General features: G+C 50.3%; 11 protein-coding genes across 11 annotated transcripts; 4 read left to right on the top strand and 7 right to left on the bottom strand.

Moving 5' to 3' along the window:
- Window positions 1-592: 592 nt before the first annotated feature.
- Window positions 593-2,803, bottom strand: UREG_02175 (uncharacterized protein; the record flags this gene model as incomplete). The annotated part of the gene is made up of 1 exon (XM_002542613.1): window positions 593-2,803. The coding sequence occupies one exon, from the start codon at window positions 2,801-2,803 to the stop codon at window positions 593-595; it is 2,211 nt and encodes a 736-aa protein (XP_002542659.1).
- A 781-nt stretch (window positions 2,804-3,584) lies between these two features.
- UREG_02174 (uncharacterized protein) lies at window positions 3,585-4,261 on the top strand (the record flags this gene model as incomplete). The annotated part of the gene is made up of 3 exons (XM_002542612.1): window positions 3,585-3,645; window positions 3,727-3,776; window positions 3,923-4,261. The coding sequence occupies 3 exons, from the start codon at window positions 3,585-3,587 to the stop codon at window positions 4,259-4,261; spliced, it is 450 nt and encodes a 149-aa protein (XP_002542658.1).
- Window positions 4,262-5,214: 953 nt separating this feature from the next.
- UREG_02173 (uncharacterized protein) lies at window positions 5,215-6,369 on the top strand (the record flags this gene model as incomplete). Its single annotated transcript, XM_002542611.1, has 1 exon — window positions 5,215-6,369. One exon carries the CDS (start codon window positions 5,215-5,217, stop codon window positions 6,367-6,369), a length of 1,155 nt encoding a protein of 384 aa, XP_002542657.1.
- A 388-nt stretch (window positions 6,370-6,757) lies between these two features.
- UREG_02172 (uncharacterized protein) lies at window positions 6,758-8,405 on the top strand (the record flags this gene model as incomplete). Its single annotated transcript, XM_002542610.1, has 4 exons — window positions 6,758-6,913; window positions 6,982-7,251; window positions 7,314-7,515; window positions 7,573-8,405. 4 exons carry the CDS (start codon window positions 6,758-6,760, stop codon window positions 8,403-8,405), a joined length of 1,461 nt encoding a protein of 486 aa, XP_002542656.1.
- A 259-nt stretch (window positions 8,406-8,664) lies between these two features.
- On the bottom strand, window positions 8,665-9,160 carry UREG_02171 (uncharacterized protein; the record flags this gene model as incomplete). Its single annotated transcript, XM_002542609.1, has 2 exons — window positions 8,665-8,975; window positions 9,049-9,160. 2 exons carry the CDS (start codon window positions 9,158-9,160, stop codon window positions 8,665-8,667), a joined length of 423 nt encoding a protein of 140 aa, XP_002542655.1.
- A 411-nt stretch (window positions 9,161-9,571) lies between these two features.
- On the top strand, window positions 9,572-10,273 carry UREG_02170 (uncharacterized protein; the record flags this gene model as incomplete). The annotated part of the gene is made up of 1 exon (XM_002542608.1): window positions 9,572-10,273. The coding sequence occupies one exon, from the start codon at window positions 9,572-9,574 to the stop codon at window positions 10,271-10,273; it is 702 nt and encodes a 233-aa protein (XP_002542654.1).
- Window positions 10,274-10,517: 244 nt separating this feature from the next.
- Window positions 10,518-11,728, bottom strand: UREG_02169 (uncharacterized protein; the record flags this gene model as incomplete). Its single annotated transcript, XM_002542607.1, has 4 exons — window positions 10,518-10,523; window positions 10,612-11,526; window positions 11,563-11,623; window positions 11,712-11,728. 4 exons carry the CDS (start codon window positions 11,726-11,728, stop codon window positions 10,518-10,520), a joined length of 999 nt encoding a protein of 332 aa, XP_002542653.1.
- A 562-nt stretch (window positions 11,729-12,290) lies between these two features.
- Window positions 12,291-14,012, bottom strand: UREG_02168 (glucose-6-phosphate isomerase; the record flags this gene model as incomplete). The annotated part of the gene is made up of 2 exons (XM_002542606.1): window positions 12,291-13,452; window positions 13,513-14,012. The coding sequence occupies 2 exons, from the start codon at window positions 14,010-14,012 to the stop codon at window positions 12,291-12,293; spliced, it is 1,662 nt and encodes a 553-aa protein (XP_002542652.1).
- A 513-nt stretch (window positions 14,013-14,525) lies between these two features.
- On the bottom strand, window positions 14,526-15,297 carry UREG_02167 (uncharacterized protein; the record flags this gene model as incomplete). The annotated part of the gene is made up of 2 exons (XM_002542605.1): window positions 14,526-14,864; window positions 15,091-15,297. The coding sequence occupies 2 exons, from the start codon at window positions 15,295-15,297 to the stop codon at window positions 14,526-14,528; spliced, it is 546 nt and encodes a 181-aa protein (XP_002542651.1).
- Window positions 15,298-16,358: 1,061 nt separating this feature from the next.
- Window positions 16,359-17,351, bottom strand: UREG_02166 (uncharacterized protein; the record flags this gene model as incomplete). Its single annotated transcript, XM_002542604.1, has 1 exon — window positions 16,359-17,351. The coding sequence occupies one exon, from the start codon at window positions 17,349-17,351 to the stop codon at window positions 16,359-16,361; it is 993 nt and encodes a 330-aa protein (XP_002542650.1).
- A 359-nt stretch (window positions 17,352-17,710) lies between these two features.
- On the bottom strand, window positions 17,711-20,062 carry UREG_02165 (uncharacterized protein; the record flags this gene model as incomplete). The annotated part of the gene is made up of 3 exons (XM_002542603.1): window positions 17,711-18,616; window positions 18,669-18,869; window positions 18,926-20,062. 3 exons carry the CDS (start codon window positions 20,060-20,062, stop codon window positions 17,711-17,713), a joined length of 2,244 nt encoding a protein of 747 aa, XP_002542649.1.
- Between the last annotated feature and the right edge of the window lie 256 nt (window positions 20,063-20,318).

Below are 20,318 nucleotides of genomic sequence, written 5' to 3'. Positions count from 1 at the left end.
TGCTGGCTCTCCTTGGTTGTTTACTCTTCTTTTCCTCTCTGATGCTATGGATTATAAATTCTTCTCTATAGGAACCCTTTTTTAAACTTCTTTTCTCCTTTTTCCCTCATCTGTGTGTCTTGTATCTCTATTAAGCTGGTTTGAACGAGTTGAACAATTTGATAATCTTGTTTAGCCTATTTAACTTCTTCTCTTCATCACCTACCGTTGCTCCGCATGACAATTGATGATCTGCTTACACTATTAGCTTCGATGATTGAGTTCTCAAAAGAGTATCCTAGCTGTGGGAATTTTCAATCCTTGCAATTCTCCAAAAGCAATTTATGCTAGCACAATGTAGTCTATGTACATTTGCTGTCCCTTCCAACGGGATATGAAACAGGAATTGGACTGTGAGTCGGGCCAGAACGACTATTACGGGCAATATCCTGATAACAGCTCGCTAAACAAGTTCAAAGTGCCGCCCAGTAATGATGAAATTGAATGTTAGCCTTCAGAGACCGTTAGACGGGTCCCTGTATGTTGAAGCTCAACAATTGGGATAAGTTTGCTATATCTCGCTTCGCACCTCCAGCTGGTCCATAAACTAGATTTAGTGATTGTTGCTCTCATTGGGGTTCATCTCCTTAAGGGAAGGGAATATGTCCAGTCTTTTTTTCTCACTTTCGAAGTCTCGAATACTCGAGATAGAGCTAAAAGTAGTAGCGTGTGTTGTGCTACTCATCGGCTCGCTTTGACTTGAGTCGTTAGAATCAGCGCTGGAGCCCTCTTTGCGATTTAAACGTCCTCCAATATCTCTAATTCCCGAGTTGGGATCAGGTTCGGAGTTGACCTTATGTCTAGATGTATCACTCAAGGATAGACGCACCCGCATAGCCGTTGAGGCTGATACTGACATGATTGGGCACTTTCCGGTTTCCCCTGGAGACTTGGTTCCCGCGTTCAACCCTTCGCTAAGCAAAGATGCATATTCTCTCTGATCAGTTTTGCGGAGTTTTGTCTTTGAGCGCAACTGTTCCTCGCGAAATGATTCCGACAGGCCGATGGGAAGCAACTCAGCGGGGGATTGAAACTCTTCGTTATCATTGAAACGATGATCCAACTCAAGGCCAGACGTTCGATCGATAGCCTCAACCAAAAAGAGCAAGCTTGAGGGTAGTTGTTCCACGGTTTGGGAACATTCAGCTTTGCGTTCCGGTCTCGTAGGGTAATCCTTTTCCATAGGTGTTTGAGATACTTGCCCAACACCCCACTCATCAGGCTTTCTTCCCTCGTCCAGGCTTTGACTACCGGGGGTGATAGGATGCAACTGATAGCCGATTGCCGCATCTTTGGTTTCTTCTGTTGTGGAGGGGGTCAAGACATCGCTAGCACTAGTCATTCGGATGTGCTTGCCAACATTGCCACCAACTGGGCTGTCTCGGTGTTGGGCGAGATGTGCGGAATCTGCTAGAATTTCTGAGCACTTAGAAAATATGGAACAGTCCAAAATGGGTTTAATCTCACGATCATTCTGAAAGGCTCCCATGGAAACTAGCCATGGCAACAGCAAGGGGTTATTACCTAGACTGTCACTGTCCCCATCCGCTTGACAATCAGTGCGGCACAAGTCGGTGCCGAAAGTGGAATCTTGTTCAGTGTTACACTCAGAGACGGCGCGAACTGATGTCTGGGAAGCACGGAAATTTTTGCTAGCCATCCACATTCCTGGCTCCAAAGATAGTTGGGAATCAGAGATCCTCGAAGAGGCTCGATGGGAAGGCAACTGGAAAGTAGCTCGACCCGAAACTGAATTCGCACTTGCATCGCAGGGATTGGCTAGGGTGGAGCCATACGATGTAGATTCCATGGGTGTTCCATCGACGGTTTCAAAAGGAGGGCATGTAGCGGATTGGGTAAGTGTGGTCGATGTTTGTGCGGCACTCGGAGTGTTATGAGCCGAAGAAGGTTGTTCTGTATTGCTTAAGACATCTAAAGATGTATTCGCTTCATAGAATAGGCCGAATATATCTTCATTTCCAAAGTTGCGATCGCGAATCTCTATTTCGGGAGGGCCATCACTCGACGAAGACGCTCTATCCGAGGCACCATCATGCGTTTCTAATTCATTTGAAACCCTGGACTGGCGACTTCGGCGATTAACAAGTTTAGACAAAAAGGGCGACCCAAAAATTCTGTTTTTAATGCCTGGAGGCTTTGTTCCGTATAACGATATTGCCGCATCGGGACTTTCGAGTGTATCGGCTGAGGGAAGTTCCGGAGGTTGCCCGATACTCGCTGATTTTGACGTAGGTGAATGGTTTGGAATATCGACCGGAAGGGAACGACGTAAACCCAGGTCCTCTTGGGATTTCGGAGGTGAAGTTTCCGGTAGGGGTTGGCAATGTTCTGCCTCTGAAAAGGATGGGATCTCTTTGCGATTGAAAAGGGACTTCGATCGAATACTTCCCGCCAACGCTTTTAGGCTTGAGCGTGCTTGGCGAAGAGATTTTGACGGTGAAGACTTCTTTGGTGAAACCGCCACCGCGATCTTTTGGGGTCGTGCAGATGGTTTACGATCTGAGGATTCTGGAGGCATCGCAGATTGTAGTCGGTTTTTGAGTTCTGGGTTGTGCCGAGGGTCGTTGGGATTATAAATCGGATAATGGATTCTTTCCTGGCAGGAGATCCTAGGGATGGGTTGACACTGAGTCGTGAAGCCGGGATCAGACTGAGACTCGCGTTTGGAGCGTTTTTTAACTGGTGAGCTAAAGAACTGCGACACACTTCGATGATGGTTCGCACGCTTTTTCGGAGGGCTCATGGTTGATTTTGCTTCATGGGACGGGGATCCGCGAGAAAGAAAACGATGCCAGAAGGATGGCATTGTCAAAAGCAGTACAGGGGGCGGATGCCAGCAAGGACAAGCATCAAGAGTAGGGACCAGAGAGAGAGCATGAACCACCCAAGGAAAGCGGTGATATCAAAACGGAACCATTCAAGCAGGAGTAAGGGGAGCAAGGAATCAAGGGAAGGTGCACTCTTCGAAGCTCGAAGCTGCAATAGTTATCCTCAGAAAGCAAGGAGATCAAAGAAAGAAGAGAGGCATCTCGTGGATCAAACAGCAGCAGGTGTTTGGAGATGGGCCAGGAGGTGGGCAACGCTGGCTTCTGAGGGACATTGTCCATGATGACAACAGGAGTGCCTGTTGCCATGACAAACAGCAAGTTATGTAAGAGGCACAGATTCACTGCTGGAGTTTGCGGAAGATGCCGCTTTAATATGGGCATTCTGGCCCATGGAAGAGTCGCAGTGAATCTGATATCGATGTTGTTGACTCCTTAACTGGTTAGCGCCGGGGATATTTTTGGAGTTGCCGCTAGTTAACTAGCAGATCACGTGGGAGCTCAGCCATCAAGCTGTGAAAGAGGAAGAGAAAGAGTCAAGGCGCTGTTCACATTGCTCTCAAGTCAATCTTTCTTGCTGCTGAAATGCGCTGAGTGGCTCTGTCTGCACAAAGCCTGTGGTGAATTCGTCTGCCACCTGAGAGACTGTTCAGTTCCGTTGCTGAGGTTTTGCCGCGCTCTGGCTGAGCGAGAGGGATCATGGCCGCAAGAAAGAAGAGTGCAAAGGATGCCCCGTCATTCCAGGCGATTGTTCAGGCTGGTAAGTGTGCAGGTCACCTGGATGGTTGCCGCCCCGACAGAACTCAGGTTGTGATTCTAACAGAATATACTCTTATTCCAGCTCGCGAAAGGCGTCGAAAACAAGATTCAACGGACGAGTTCTTCAATAAAGTGAGAAGCCAAAATGCGCCGGCTCCCGTGAAACCAGCGCGGAAGGAGATTTCCAGAAGAGTTGAGAAGGTAGCCATTTGCAGCGCATGCTTAGTGTCTCTAGTTTTACGCGCGCGACAATACTGATTGCGTTCGTTTGACCTTAGCGCGCCGCGCCCGGGGGTATCAGGAAAGCAGAACCCACTCGAACAACGGTTACGGCTCGTCGTGCCACCCGAGAAGCTCGTTTACTGTCGTCCGCGTTGCCCGAGCCTGACTTGAACATCAAGGGTCGGGCCATGGGACCTACTGCTGTCCTTGGAAGTAACTTTGCGCCTGGAACAACCGCAGAAGATATTCAATCGGCCTTTGAACCAGTGGGGGGAAGAATGCTGAGATGTCGTCTCGTTTCGACCTACCCCGCCGTGATGGCCGAAATGATGTTTGCTGATCGCCGTGGCGCGGATGATGTTGTCGCCAAGTTCAACAACCAGAAGGTGAACTGAGCTCTGCTGTTCTTCTACTAAATGTCGGCCGATTTACTGATGGAAACCTGTATCCTCTAGGCCGATGGGAGAATCCTCCACATTCGCATCAAGCCGGAAATCACCTGAATCTGACTCAAACCTCCATTATCATTACGCCCCTGTCCCCCACTTTGCAAAGCCGCCCATAGACAGGATCCTACAACAATATCGCAATTTGGCTATGAGAAACGAACTAAAATCTTTTACCTTTTTTGGGCTTTGATTGGATCCTCGAATCTCGGTCTCGGATGCTCACTCGCACCCATGTACATTACTCGCATTTTACCCATCTAGCATAGCTCTGGCAGATCTTAGCGATTCCTCCTGCTAAGACTAGTATTGGTCCTTGGGTTTTTCAGCATGAGATTGCCTCGTTTGGTTCTTTTCTTGACTGTCTGGGGATTATGAACGGCGCCGAGTTACGGGGAGTTTACATTCTCTGCTGGAATATTATTATGGTGCTCCTGGAGGAAACGCTTTATCATCCTTTCCTATCTCTGGTATAGTCAAGAATCCAAAAATGCGTAATCTAGCATTTTTGACAGCCCATTTAAAACTGTATTTCCCAGCAGCAATCAGTGGCGCTTGGAGGTTGCAAGATATCTAGGGACATTCTATAGAGATATATGCTACTTTCCAATCCATTCAAGGATCTTAACCGTAGAATCAGGCCAAAGGTGACCTTCAGCAATCCTAACCTTAGGAATTCTCAGCGGCATTGTGAAGCGACATTCCAATGACGTCACCCAGATTGGTCCATAATAAACTACCTACCTTGGTTTGGACTTCGCTGTTCATCGGCTTGGAGAGATTGTAATAAGGCTCTGAAAACCAGCAGCCGCTCCATGCTGTACTTATAGTCTCACAATAATACTAATACTCGCCAATCTCATTATCTTCCTTGGGCTTTGGCATCATTTGAGCCGTTCGCCATGGGCCGGCTGAAGCCCTCCGTCGTCCTCCAACCGCAAGCTTTCCGTAAAGACCTCCGCGCAAAGCAGGCCAAAGCGGTAATTAACAAATCCATCCCCGCGCTTCTGGCGTCGGATGCTCGAGCCCGGAAGGGTGTCGCCGGCGCGGAGCTGATCGCGGATCCTCCGCCGAACGAGCGACCTCTTGAGGAGGGTCAATGCATGGATCGTCAACAAGAAAGCCCACCTTTTGAAGTTAGCATTCATGCAGAGGATACAATTACCGCAGCCCTCCGTCTATATGCGGGAACCCCGTCATCGGGTACTGGCCGGGTGGGAATCTTGAACATGGCGTCTCCGCTTCGACCAGGCGGGGGTGTCCTCAATGGTGCTACTTCACAGGAGGAGTTTCTCTGCGTGCGTACCACGTTATATCCTTCGTTGCAAGAATCCTTCTATCGGCTTCCGGAAATCGGGGGCGTGTGGACTCCAGACGTGCTCATATTTCGAGACGGAGGACCCGAGGGTAATAACCTGGCGAAAGGTGATAGGGTGTATGTAGGGGTCGTGAGTGCTGCTATGCTCAGGTTTCCGGAGCTTGAGGAAGGGGGTAGGGCCTATTCGAATTCGGGAGAAACGGAAATGGTGGAGAAGAAGATGCGCGCCGTTATGAGGGTATTCCAAGCTCGGAATTTGGAGAGCGTAGTCCTGGGGGCTTGGGGCTGCGGCGCATATGGCAACCCCGTGGAGGAGATTGCGAAAGCCTGGAGAAAGGTCTTACGACCGGACAAAGACGCAAAGGAGAAGCGGATCACGGAGAGACCTAAAGAGAGTTGGAGTGGAATCCGGAGGGTGGTCTTTGCGATCAATGATATAAACACGGCCCGCGAATTTGCAAAACATTTTGGTGAAGAACTTATCGTGGAGAACGTCGCTCCTGAGGATGTGGATCAACGGACACTCGACCAAAACGATCGTGCCATCGAAGAGTTGAAGAGTAGAATCGCTGGGTTGGAGGCTCAAATTCCAGAAGCCAGAACGGAGTTACTCAAACATCGGTTACAGGAAATCTTGACTGGTTTGAAGCTTCAAGTAGCGGGTCGGATGGCAGCCTCTGAGCACAGTGGGCACTCAGGCGCAGCGCACACCGTCGAAGCCGGTAGCAGCGAATATTGAAAAAAAAAGGATGGGCACTGGCTTCACTATCAGTCAATAGCCGGCCGGTTTTCAATTCCGTGATGCATCTTTAGGGTGTCTCCCGTGAACTTGGTAGGCCATGGTAGTATGATTTTATGGTTATGCAAAAACCGTTTACAGCCTTGAGTATTAATTACTGTTTCAAAGATCGCTCTATGGGATCAATTCACCAGATGTGCGGTTGGGCGATCGTAGTTTGTTCGTAGATCCCGGATCGAGTTCCGATGGTGGTCCTCGGAAAGGTCTCCCGGCTGTTCAAGACGCTTAACTCGTTAACTGGTCAATATGAGCCAACTCGATATACCACGAGGTTGACGTTGACCCTCTCAGCTCCACGCGACAAACCTGACCTTCTCATCCGCAAAAGATGAGCAATGGTGCCACCCAGATAACGACTCGATTGGCAAGAGCCAGTCGACATTCTCGGCTGGCCACGCCATCCGCTGCTTCACGATGTCTGTCGACCGCACCGCAAAGACAATGGTCGACCCCGCTAGCAAAGACTATTGCTGAGGCCATCAACGTTCGTACAGTTCTCCAGCCCCCTTTGCCCTATCTGTGTACTAAAGAGGTTGTGGGAGTGTGAATCAGACCACCGGCCCGATTTCCATCGCTGCGTATATGCGGCAATGCCTCACGTCACCTGAGGGCGGTTATTACACCTCGCGCGGCTCGCCCGGGGCTGAAGTGTTTGGGAGACGGGGCGATTTCATTACGTCGCCGGAGATTTCGCAGATGTTTGGTGAGCTGCTGGGTGTCTGGACAGTTACGGAATGGATGGCCCAGGGACGGCGGAGTCGCGGCGTTCAGTTGATCGAAGTCGGTCCGGGACGGGGTACACTCATGGCGGACATGCTTCGGGTGAGTGTTTTCTCAATTTTGGTGGTTATCATTCCAGTGTGGCTCACTACGTTCTGGTTCAGTCCGTGCGGAATTTCAAGAGTTTTGCGTCAAGCATAGAAGCGATATATCTTGTGGAGGCAAGCCCTACGCTACGAGCGATACAGAAGCAAATGCTATGTGGCGATGCACCGATGGAGGAGATAGAGGCAGGGTACAAGAGTACTAGCAAACATCTAGGCGTCCCTGTGATATGGGCAGAGCATATACGGTCGCTGCCGCAGGGTTTGTCTCCCCAGGATCTCGAGGAAACCAGAGACTAATGATTTTTTTTCCGACTAGGCGATACCGATGTGCCTTTTATCATTGCTCATGAATTTTTCGACGCTCTCCCAATCCACGCCTTCCAGTCCGTTGCGTCTCCTCCCTCCGACACAATTGTTACACCCACTGGCCCTACCAAACTCCGTCAGCCACTTGCTTCAAGCCCAACGCAATGGAGAGAGTTGGTCGTATCCGTTAATCCAGCAGCAGAGGCCCACGCTGAGAATCGACTTGAATTCCGTCTATCTCTCGCTAAGTCAACGACACCCGCTGCAATGGTGATGCCAGAGATGTCTGAGCGCTACAAGGCCTTGAAATCCACGCGCGGATCCACAATTGAAATTAGCCCTGAAAGCCACGCATATGTACAAGAATTTGCTCGCCGCATCGGGGGGAAAGCAGACGGAAGGTCCCCAGGCCGGAAACCCGCCGGAGCAGCGTTAATTTTGGATTACGGCCCATCGCATTCCATACCTGTGAATTCATTACGTGGCATTAAGGATCATCAGCTGGTTTCTCCGTTTACGTCACCGGGACAAGTCGATCTCAGTGCTGATGTTGATTTCGTCGGTTTGGCAGAAGCCGCTATTAAGGCTAGCCCGGGTGTTGAAGTTCATGGGCCGACAGAACAAGGGAGCTTTTTGCAGTCTTTGGGTATCATGGAAAGAGCAGCACAGTTGATGAAACGAGCCGAAGATGAATCGAAAAGGAAAAGCATCGAGACCGGGTGGAAGAGACTAGTGGAGAGAGGAGGCGGGGGAATGGGGAAGATTTACAAGGCCATGGCTATTGTTCCTGAAGCTGGAGGCACCAGGAGGCCCGTTGGGTTTGGTGGCCAGGTTCCTGCCTAAGGCTTGGCTTTAAAGTCCTCTGAGTTGATGAGTATGCACAGTATCTGGTACGCTCATATATTGGTGTATACTAATAAAAGCATGTATGTACGATAATCTATTGGAAAGCCATCGCCGTAAACTGTATATGCCCCTTGCAATGCGAATATCAGTAACCGGTCAACGCCGCTTCGCTCAGTAAAACGCCATATACAATCATTTCAAAGGAAAAAGAGCAATGCCATGGCCCGTCATGGCCACCCCGATAACGCATGATTGCTCAATATTCCAACCAAATATCCTTCTCATAAGCCTTTGTCAGCCTTTCATCAGTCCCGTACTTCTCCTGCCACCGCAAAAACCCGCCATCAAGCACATAGACCTTCTGTTTCGCTCCCTCTTCGAAGCCAAGCACACTCGCCCTCTCTCGCGCGTACTTCAACGCCGCGGACGGCCCACGCTGCTGACTCAGTGCGCAGTGGAAAACGACTTGTTCTTTATCCTTTAGCGTGCGGATGAGCTCTGGGATGTGCGCTTCAAGTGTCGTGCTAGGAATCCAAGTCGACGAGAAGATGTGGCCGCCGACATGGTCTATTTGTTGTCACAGGAGTCAGTGGGCAAGGTATGTAACGAGGGTTTTTTTTTTTCTTTTTGACGCACACACCTGAGTCCCTGACGTCTATGATGGCGACTTTGCTGGCGTTGGAGGAGAGAAGGATGTTCGATAGGACCTCGCGGGTCATGCGGGGCAGGGTCGCGATGGTGATCGAGGTCATGATGGAGTAGTTAGGAGGGTGGGAAAGCGGGGTTTGATGATGATAAGTTAGAGTTGTCAGGATCTCAGCTTCCAGCAAGTAGATATCAAGCAAGGCACAGGTTATTGCTTGTTGTTCCTGTATTTCGTCCTCCTCTGCATGTTCGATAAAGCTGTCCCGCCGTATCGATCGGGACGATGTGATTGGCTCATAAGTTGAACTAAAAGCTAAACTATAACCGGCTAGCGTAACTAACTAATCAACGAATTACCTAAGCATAGTTAAATAAGTATCACGTGATCGTTCAAAAAAGTCGAGAATCTGGAATCAAGAGGCCATCCGTCCTGCTACCACTACCGGCCTTTCCCATGCCACAATTTCTATTTACGTGGAACTAGGACCTCTGGCTACCAGCTATCGCAATCCCTCAGTATGGAGGTCCGGCATTGCGTCAATGGCCTAATCAAGGCGCACCGGATACAGCGACAATGTCTCTTTACCTCCCCATATCGCTCCATCGCTCCCTCGTCAACACGAGCCGTCACCACCAGCGCACCCTCTAAAGCGCCAACCGGCGCCGCGGCCGCATCTAATTCCCGCTCCGACTCCAGTAATTATCGCTCTTTCACCCTCAACCCCAACCGCAGATCCACGCCCGAAGCAAACAGGAGCCTTCCCGAATTAAGTGAAGTCGACAGCATCCTTCGTTCCATAAAGACAAACACCGCTGCAAGACCCCAAGCAGCACCACGAGAACTCAGCAGCGGCGGTGACTTGTTTACCAGGGAGATGTCGGGCATGTTGAATATGTTCGACAAAAACTTTCAAGCTGGGGCGGACGGCGCCCGGAAGCCACGCATGTCTTCGCAGGTAGAGCTGCGGTTGACTCCGTCGTTGGGTCGGACGGTGTCCGTGGATCATATTCGTGGGTTTGATGTCGCAAAGGCGTTTGTGCATATGGAGGCGCGATGTTCGGCGAATAAAGTCCGTCAGGATGAGAAAGCGCAGAGATTCCATGTTCGGAGGGGTCAGAGGAGAAAGGAATTGAGGATGGAGCGGTGGAGAAAGACGTTCAAATTTGCGTTCCAGCACACGGTTAACAGATGCCTGGCATTGACGAGGCAGGGCTGGTAAAGGGGTTAGGAGCACGGCGGATTTTGTGTTATGGCCGTGGAGGGGTTATTGACGAGATTATTTCGTTTGTGGTATACATGAAAATACTCGACTTGGGAGCGCCTAGATTGGCAAACGAGTTGTGATATCTTGTGAGGATCTCCGCGCCGTTTGGTGGGTACAAGGTCTTTCGATGTACTATAAGGGATTAGACGGCGATATTGAACGGTTTATTCTACATGAACAAAGTGGAATCGATATACAATCATGTCTATATTCGTTAAAAAAGAGCCCCAAAAGAATGCTCTGGTCCATCAATCACGCTTCCCACTCGAATACCCACCGTAGCCCTGACTTACCCCATTCTTCCCATTGAATCCGTAACCCCCATATCCATTCGTCGTCCCTCCTGGAGCCAGGTTTATAGACACACCACGGCTTTTTCGGCCGAAGAGTCCACCATGGCCGCCTGTAGAATGACCCAGAAGCCCATCCCCGTTCCATAAACTGCCTCTGTTCCGTTTATAGCGCTCCCACCCCAGCGCAAGGATCCCGCCCAAACACCCGGCCATCACGAACATCAGGCAATTGTACAAAACTCCGGACAGAGTCATGTCGGAATCCTGTAACAAAACCAACCCAGAAATATCACTCTCTTGAACCCAGCCAACATGGAACTTGAACGTCAAAGGTTCACCGCGGAGTACTTTCACCCCTTCTCCCGCTTTCCACGGGTCCCACGGCACAGGCACACCCACAATCTCCTTCTTTGCCTTCACGCTCTTCCTATCTTCCTTCCTACTAGCCCCGCCTATCGACGGATTCGAATACGCCGTTCCCGCCACAATCTGACCCGACGCCCGCTTCCCCTTGCGCGCTTTCTTCTTGTGCCCATCCACCGACCGGTGCATCAACACATTCATATCGGACCAGATGTGCAAATGACTCTTCTGCAACGTCCCCTGTAGCGCAATCGTCAACGGCGTAAACGGTGCTGGCGCGCCGCCCTCCAGGAATGCCTCATGGCTACCTTCGCCCGTAGCCGTTGGGTCGAAATGTTTCGAGGGCTGGAGGAGCGGGACGGTGGGTATGCGGCATGTTAGCGGGGCGTCGGAGTGGACGTAGTATTCGAAGAGGTGGTAAAGGGTGTCGGAGAGGGAGTCGATGGTGCAGGTGACGGTTTCGGAGATGCCGTAGCGGAAAGAGAGCGGCTCGGAGGTTTCGTTGCACGTTGGGAAAGGGATATATTGGAGTTTTCCGGAGGAATCAGTTACCTATTGTTCATATATATTAGCAAAAGAGATTCAGACCGAACCCGGAAGTTCCGGGGGCTTCAATCCAGGGGAGGCGCATACATGCTCACCAGCATCTCTGTGGGACAAGCACGAACAATTAGTACCAAGTTAACAAAAAGCGCAGGATTCCTTCCGACTCACATTGTCCGATTTAAACAGCTCACCGGCACGTTTTGACCATATTTATACGTCCGCTTTGCGAAATCATGGGAATGTATGAGCTTACCAGCAGCCGCTAGCTCGCTAAAGAAGAGCAGAAGGACAATGGTGCTCGCGCATGCGTACGATACCCTCGAGAGAGCGGCCATGGTCGATTATCCGGTCCAGCTCGTCCGGGACCACTTGGGGGAAGTGGATTGAGGTTCGGAGTTTCCAGGTGGCTATTAATCAGTGGGAACTCTGTCCGGATGGCGAACAGGGATGAACAGCCTGGCCTTTTTGGGCTTGGGCCTTTTGTGGTTGCCAATGCCTGTCAAGATTACATGGAAATACCTTCAGTTCCTCTGCCCGACAGGTTGATAGAAACGAAATATTGAAACAGAACGCATGCTCATGGTTTGACTCGGTACCTCATTGTGTCAGAATAGCCGTTGCCCAAGGTCTTGGCATTCAACAGTTTGATAAATTGGATGTCTTCAGGGGGAATATAACTATATCAGTTCCATGAATTTCTTTATTCTGTGCTTGATACATAGGAATGATGTCCACAGGGCCATTCCAACATTGCTAGAGAAAAGCCGAATTTACAAACGACCCGCCTTCTGCTTGTATGCGGCAATCAATCCGCTCGTGGACGCATCGTGGCCACCTCCTGCGCCCTCGGTTTCCAGCTCAGTCTGGATCTTCTTTGCAAGAACCTTACCAAGCTCCACTCCCCACTGGTCGAAGGAGTTGATGTTCCAAATTGCGCCTTCAGTGAAAGTGACATGCTCATAGTACGCGATGAGCGCGCCAAGAGTGGCAGGGGTGATTTTCTGCGCGAGGATGGAGGTTGTTGGACGGCTGCCAGTGAAGGTCTTGTGAGGCACCAAGTTTCTCGGGGTGCCTTCGCCACGAACCTGATCTGGCGATTTTCCGACCATCAAGGCTTCAGCCTGGGCAAAGAAGTTAGAGGCAAGCATGGTCTGGTGTTTGCCGCCGTCGACTGGATTGTGTGATTCTGCAGCCAGGATGAAGTCGGCTGGGATGAGTTTTGTGCCCTGGTGAAGCAGCTGGAAGAAACTGTGCTGAGCATTGGTAGCAGGCTCGCCAAACAAGATTGCACCGGTGGTGTATCTGACGTAATCATCCGTTCGGGTGATGGCCTTGCCGTTGCTTTCCATGGACAGTTGCTGAAGGTACGCAGGGAACCGGTGCAAATACTGATCAAACGGTGAAACTAAGTGGGTTTGAGCACCGAAGAAGTCACTATACCAAACACTCAAGAGGCCACCGAGTACTGGGATGTTTTGTTCCAAAGGAGTGTTCTTGAAATGCTGATCCATGGCATGAGCCCCCGCGAGGAACTGGTGGAAATTGTCGAAGCCGATGTAAAGGGCGACGGACAACCCAATGGCGCTCCACACGGAGTATCGACCGCCTACCCATGACTCAAAACCAAACATGTTCTTCTTATCAATGCCGAATCTTGTGACCTCAGCTTCATTGGTTGAGAGCGCCACGAAATGTTTCGCGATGTGAGCTTCATTTTTCGCGGTCTGAAGGAACCAAGCCTTCGCAGTTTGCGCGTTGGTGATGGTTTCAGCGGTCGTGAAGGTCTTGGACGCAATCAAGAAGAGGGTGGTTTCGGGGTCGGAGCTTTTCAATGCTTCAGCAACATGGGTGCCGTCAATGTTTGAAACGAAATGAAGGGTAAGACTGCGGTCCGCATATGGCTTTAGAGCCTCTGTGACCATCACTGGGCCGCTGGCAGCTGTTAGCAGGTCCGTCACGCCATATTGGATAAAACACCGCAAGAAGACTTACAGGTCAGATCCACCAATTCCAATGTTGATAATTGTCTTGATTTTCTTGCCGGTATACCCTTTCCATTCTCCGCTTCTGACCTGCTCCGAAAACTCCTTCATGTGCTCTAAAACGCTGTTGACACCCTCCACGACACTGTTCCCATTGACCTTCATCGGCGAATTGGACACATTGCGCAAGGCAACATGGTACACAGCACGGTTCTCAGTAAAATTGATTGGGTCACCGTTAAACATCTCATCCCGAAGCTTCTCAACGCCAGTTTCTTTGGCCAACCTGACGAGGAGTTTGAGGGTCTCATCCGTAACCAGGTTCTTGGAGAAATCAAACAGAATCTCCGAGTTGTCTGCCGAGTTCTTAAATGTATGAGAGAGCTGGTTGAATCGCTGAGGATTGTTCTTGAATTCCTCCTTCAAAATGATGGACTTCCCGGTGCTGGCATGATGCTCCTCGAGCGCTTTCCAAGAAGGGAGGAAGCTTGCTTGATCGAAGCCAGCCATGGTGGGAAACTGACAGTAACAAAAGTTATGCGAAAGACGTAGATATCAATTGAGTCGAAGAGCGAGGAGGGAGTTGGGAGTTGTTCTGTTGATTTCTTTGCTGCCCACCTGAGGCACTCCAGGTATCATGAGGTAATTGCCCCGCTAACTACCGCCAACGGTCTGGCCATGGCACCCGGCAGCCATTATTAATTGCGCCTCACCGGACCACCTCGTTCTCTCTCCACGGTGTAACTATGGCAGGGGAATGTCGGCGATCGTTCTTTGTCAATGATATTATCCAAAGTCCATCTGCCTCTGCTGCACTGCCGTTTTACATGGGTTTGGCTAATTTCAACTAGGTGACCAGAAGGAACACGAGGGAAACGCTGAGCATTCAAGTGACACGTTTTAATCTACAAAGTAAAGAGCCAGGCCAGATGAGTTATTTCCTTGGGAACAATGGGCATTGTCAGGAACAGAAGCTGAATGGAGATGCCTATCCACCATTCCACCTGCAACCGATGGTTCCTGTTACAAGACATTCTCGAGGAACCCAAGCAAAGCAACAATAGCCACTCCCCCTTGAAGAATATTCTGCGAGCTCGCAGCACCCGTGAACTCCGGCAAATCGGCTGGCGAACCTGGCCCCACGGTGCTGGGAAGCGTGTTGTTGGGGCTACCAGTTGGGTAAGGAGGGTCCAGGGAAGCATTTGTGCAGACCGTGGAGGTCACGGCAGGAGGTGTGGCGAGACGAGAATCCGTCGGCGATGGTGATTCGATTGTAGCTGATGGTTGCTTCGAGGTTTCTAAGTCGCTAGTGAAACTCAGGGTTACGCTCAGCTTCGCGGCGCATTCCTGAATTGACAGCTCCTAGAAAGCGCCGAGTCAGCTTCCCCAAACACCGATATGTTTCCGCTACATATGATCAATGGAGAACTCACATTTGGACAGCATTGCCCCGCCGTCAAACAGAAAGAACCAACCGGACAAGGGTCTGCAAATATTGTCAATTCCCAAAGTGTCAGATGATATGACGCGATGCTCACTCACATCCTTCACTGCAGCAGGTATCACCTTCGCTAGCGCTATAACAGACACCGCTGGGGGCACATTCAGCATATCCCGCCCCGAAGGCGTCTGCGCAGTTTGAGCCAGCCCCCGGTGATGTCCCGGGGGTGAAAGAACCGCCTTCATTTTGGCGAGCGGCAATTGGTTTGATGCGGAGAGGTTCGAGTTTCACCAGATTGTTGGCGATAACGCAATCAATCACTGCAAAAGATAATATGAAAAGTTGGATGCGCATGTTGGATGTACGGGAAGCAATTTCCAAGATGAGGAATGGTTATGAAAAGCAAAGCTGAAAATTCGAGGGTCTAGGAGGATCGAACCTCCCTTACATAGTTCGAGGTTAGGACGAAAATAGGTTGAAAGATATAGATAAAAATTTGAACTGAACAAGAAAGCGCCTTGACCCGTAGACTTTCCAATCAGTTAAAGGCATTGAACTGCAGAGGCGTTCCTCTCGAGGCCCTAAGAGATTGCAACTGCCTGGCGGCGCTTAGGAGACCTGCGATCATATTATTGTCTATATTCATCCTCTCCAAAGGTTCTAGAGCTTAGAAACAAGGGTAAATATCAACATCGTTTGGAAGACGGGGCCGGCAATCGTCACCCTATCACCTACATTTTGTGGCTTTACACGTTTGCAATCCTTGCGGATAAGCTGATCTCGAAACAGTGGCTGTCTCTTGAAGAAAATAGAAACCCTCATCAGCTCGCCTCAGTCTCCAGGGTGTAAGTAGAACTGGTTGGTAGGCGTTGGATATCAGAATGCATCGCTATTTTTAGGCGCACTAACTAGTTAGTCCTCTGGGCGGCTATTATTATTTGACGGGCTTTCGCCAATCATGAAGGTTCTCTCAGCACCTCATGCGTGATCCAATGTCTTTAATAATGAGAATAAAATCTAAGAACTTGATTCTCTGCACATGAAATTTATATTTAAAAATGCTTGCCTGCAATTCTACTTCACATAATCTAGCAAGAATTTTTTACATATGACTCTTATACTTTTTCAGTGTCTTACTGAAGATCAGAAGATTGTCGATGTAATTATGGAGGTCGCCGCCATAAATATTGGTTCCCTTGAATCTCTTTCAGGCGTTCGCAGGCTTGAGTTTAGGGGTGATCTTGCGGGGGCAAGGGAGGTTGGTCTCTGAGTCTGCAGCCCTACAAGTTAAGGACCGCTAAGCAGCGCCGAAGGCTTGGGAGAGGCCCCTATTGAAGGACCAAAACATATGGCGGCGGGGGTTGGGGTGACTGCCGCCAAATTAGGCATTTCGCGATGCCGGAGAGTGCCGTTTCTTATGCCCACAGCTGAACCGATAGGTTCGTAAGATCCTCCTCGTTGAGGGCTATGTCCCCCTCGCTATCGACGGAATCTCGTAGTAAAAGTTTTTGAAATGGGATGAGGAAGGGCCCATTTCTGACCACAGGATTTTCGGGGTCTATTGATCCCAGAACGGAGACGGTTTGTGTCGCTCTCGGTAGAGCTGATTGGGGGCCGGTATCCCCGGGGCCATTCTCCCAAGTCTTCAAGACGATGGAACGATCGCGTGCGTTGACCGTGATCGTGATGGCCAACCCAACATCCCCGTTCGAGGCTTGTAGCCACCATTTCGCATCCATTTCGAGCTTCCTAGCAGACTCGGTGAAGCCCACTTCCACGATTAGAGAGGGCCATTTGTCACTCCTGCCATCGGGTAGGCTCTTCGGTAGGTATGAACAATCTGGCTCTTTTCTCCTCGATTCTGTCGCTACTCGTGAGGCTCCGGCTATCTGCAATGTCCTTCGGGGGTTCAGGCCCATATGTTTCAATTTATCAAAAATTATTACACCGAAAAGCGCTCTAGGTGCCTCATGGGGCCTTGTTAACATTGTTAGGATAAGGAGTTCAAGGTCGACCCAAAAATCAATCCTGGCCTTGCCAATAGGGGAATCAGGTGCGCTTTCGGGGTCAATCTCGCGGGAGAAAATATCAGACGAGACGCCAGAATACACGATGAGCTCGCTTTTGACATGCGACAATGATTGTTGATGGACATTTCGGCACTCAGCAAGAGAGTCCTGTAGACATTGCCATTCGCAGTCGATGGTTCTTTTCATTTCTGTAGTTCCGCGATATTGGTACACTGGGGTGTCTGCCGGGAGAGTGCTGAGGACGTCCTCAAGCTGATCTGCGGCGCCGTTAACATCGTGATTGCCAGAGGTGTTGCTAGTACTCTCCCCGCTTCTGCGAGGGCAATATCGATTCTGCTCTTGATTATGATTCTGACCATCACGGTTCACCGCGGCCATTGTGTGTCAGATGGAGAAAGTTCAGCAGATATTGTCTATAATAATGTCAGCGGTTACTAGCATATACTGGATCAAATTCCAGATTGAACTGCAGAGGCGACTGTAAACTTCTCTGGTTACGGAAGTTGTTAACTTTGAATTCTCCAGCTTCATCACTCTGACATCACCAATATAAACTCAATGGTAGAGCTGAAATTTAATGGAATGTGTGCTGCTGAGTTTTCCAGAATGGGCGCTTTTTTTAGTTATCAGTACTACTAATATCTCTTGCTTCCGGGTCGCGACCACGATGGCAAATTAAATTAAGGAATAAAGAAGGCCGAATTCAACAAGCCGGCATCCCATCTACACGGACTTCCTTACGACTTTCGCGCAGGATCCGTCTCCTTCATATACAAGTTCATCCTGTTACTTCCGCCGCAGAACTGGGTGCTATTCCCAGAGCAAAAGAAGCTGCAGCCTGTGTCCGGCTGTTCGGTGCTGGTCGGCGACAGACTGTCGCCGCAGTAGCATTCGCTGAAATACTCAACACCGAAATAGTTTGCCCCGTCGCAAAATGACGCGCACAAGTCCACAGTCATCGCCTCATTGTACATAAAGGTTCCCGATAGCGCGCGACTGCTGGCTGAGTCGTTATAGCATCCGAGGTGATTATATCCTGGAATCTCGGGATTGATCGTGGGCACCCACTCTGTGTTCTTATAAAGACTCAACCGGTATGGCGCACCACACAATTCCGAACTGTCACCGCTACAAGCCATGGAACACTCGGCGTCGTCCACTAGAACGCTTTCAGAGTTTTTCATGTTGCCGCAGTAGCACTCCCTTCCGTATTCGACGCCGAAGAATTGATATTGTCCACAGAGATTGGCACAGTCTCCGACTGTCAACTCATCGCTGACAAACGCGGCTCCTGTCAGAGCTCTCGACTCAACGGTGTCGGTGAAGCAGCCTTCATAACTGAATCCAGGTAAGGGAGGATCGTCCGAACCGATAGGCGCACACGTGGACCCTAGATCGGCTGTGCTCTTAAAACTATCTGACTTGACTGCTTCACCGTCGCCGACGGAAACGTCGAATTTGGCGGTTGGTTTATGAGCTGGGTCAACGATATGGCTGATAGAGTAAAAGGTATATGGCCCGATACTGCCTTGCTCTATCATTGCAACCGATTCCTTCGTCAACGCAGGGACAACGCAGCAGTTACGGGGTGTTTTCGTTGTCAAGGAGAGTGTAACGCTAGGAGCCTCCACAGGATTTCGTACCTATACTCCAGTCAGCTCGTGGTAGCATTTGATCTAGGGGAAGGGATCTTACAGCAGCTACCACCGTCAAATTGCCGGCTCCATTGCTTTGTCTGAAGCAACTCTGCCTTGGCTGGAATAGAATCGCATCCTGCACGGGATATCCGGTCTCGTTATTGTCGTACATCTCCACTTCACCTGTGGTTAGGGTGACTTGTACGTTAAACCCGGAGATTGATGTGGCTGAGGATAGACTGGTGGAAAATCCGTAAAACTTTTTTTATCATGTTAGCAGCATATTGTATGGGGTTATGTATGTGTCACACTCACAGCAAAGTGGTCGTCAAATCCATCTGCGTTTCCCTTGTGTTCAGTGTTTATTACACATGATCCACAGTCTGAACCTCCAAGGCGGTCCTTGAAGAGAAGATCTACTTTGGCAATTGCGCTAGCTGGCCGAACGGTAGTTCTGACGCGGATCTCGCCAGAGAAGGTCAGTGTGGTACCATTTCCAGCCAGGGACAACTGAATGTTTCCCGGTTTAACCTCATATGGCTCAATGGGTTCGGTGAGTTGCACCCTGGATGGCACAACCTCGATCATCTTCTGTAGGACTCTCGCGCAAGTGGCTTGAAAAGTCGCTGGATCCGCCAACTCCGTGATTGTCACATTGCCGTCTGCTGTGAAGGTCTTGGTGTCGGAATCCCGTGAATTCGCCTTCGCAAGAGGCCCTGCTAGAGGGTTTGGATCATCGCTACTGATAAAATTGGAGGCTATTTTCTCGTCAAATTCTGGTGTAGAGTCGAGCAATTGGAAATCATTCGGTGCCGTCCCCGGCCTGACAATCTGAGGGAAGTTATTTGCATGAACACCCCCCATTGAATGACCACAGGCGGTGACAGCGATCATGTCCGATACATTGAAGCCAACTCGGGCAAACTGGTTGATAAACGTTCTTTGGGAATTCTCAGGCTGTGGCACCCCAACTGGCCCTCGAGAAGTCGCATCAATTCTCCCACCCCTGACTTTGACTACGGGTCCTCCGCATGAGCGGATTGCTGTATATACCCCGAGGGCGATTAGATCCGCCATAGAAGACCTGGACGAAAAAAAGGGCGAGAAGGTCTCTAAAGTTGTGTTGAAGGCCGAGCCAATGTTTTCTCCTCCATTGCCGCCGAGCTCATAGACAAGCGACGCATCAAGTCCACCAATGCCAGTAAAGACATTGCCCGTGGCCATGTCATGGAACGCAGTTCGAAGCCATTCTGCGGACGCAATCCGTGATGGACCTTGCTGGGAGAAGGAGCATGGTGTCACACCGGCGGAGAATGCTCGAGCGCGATACCCGGTGTGGAGGAACATAAGGTCTTCGAGCTCATCGATGGCAGATGGCCATGTTGGCAAAGCCCATCCTTTGGGCAGGCTGGAGGTCGCCCCGAGAATCGCTAAAGTCACGGCGATTAACATATTTAAAGGATGCCACTTGGCCCGCGGTGGTCGACTGTTTCCAAACAAAACAGTGCCTGTTCAACGGGGAACCTGGTGCGATCACCTCACAGGATTTCCCAGGGGAAAGTAGCATCAAATAACTAGTAGTCGAGGCGGCCAGGCCAAGATGGGACATGGATATGGATCAAGCCCATGATTAATGCGCCTTTCGCCCAATTTCTCCGGATAGCCATGGCGGCCTCGCACCCACGGCATTCTCAGAGTGCAGATACCC

Source organism: Uncinocarpus reesii, genomic scaffold (genome assembly GCF_000003515.1).
Source record: "Uncinocarpus reesii 1704 scaffold_1 genomic scaffold, whole genome shotgun sequence".
NCBI lineage: Eukaryota > Fungi > Ascomycota > Eurotiomycetes > Onygenales > Onygenaceae > Uncinocarpus > Uncinocarpus reesii.
The sequence above is the reverse complement of the archived record's forward strand: the minus strand, read 5'-3'. Positions and strand labels throughout refer to the sequence as shown.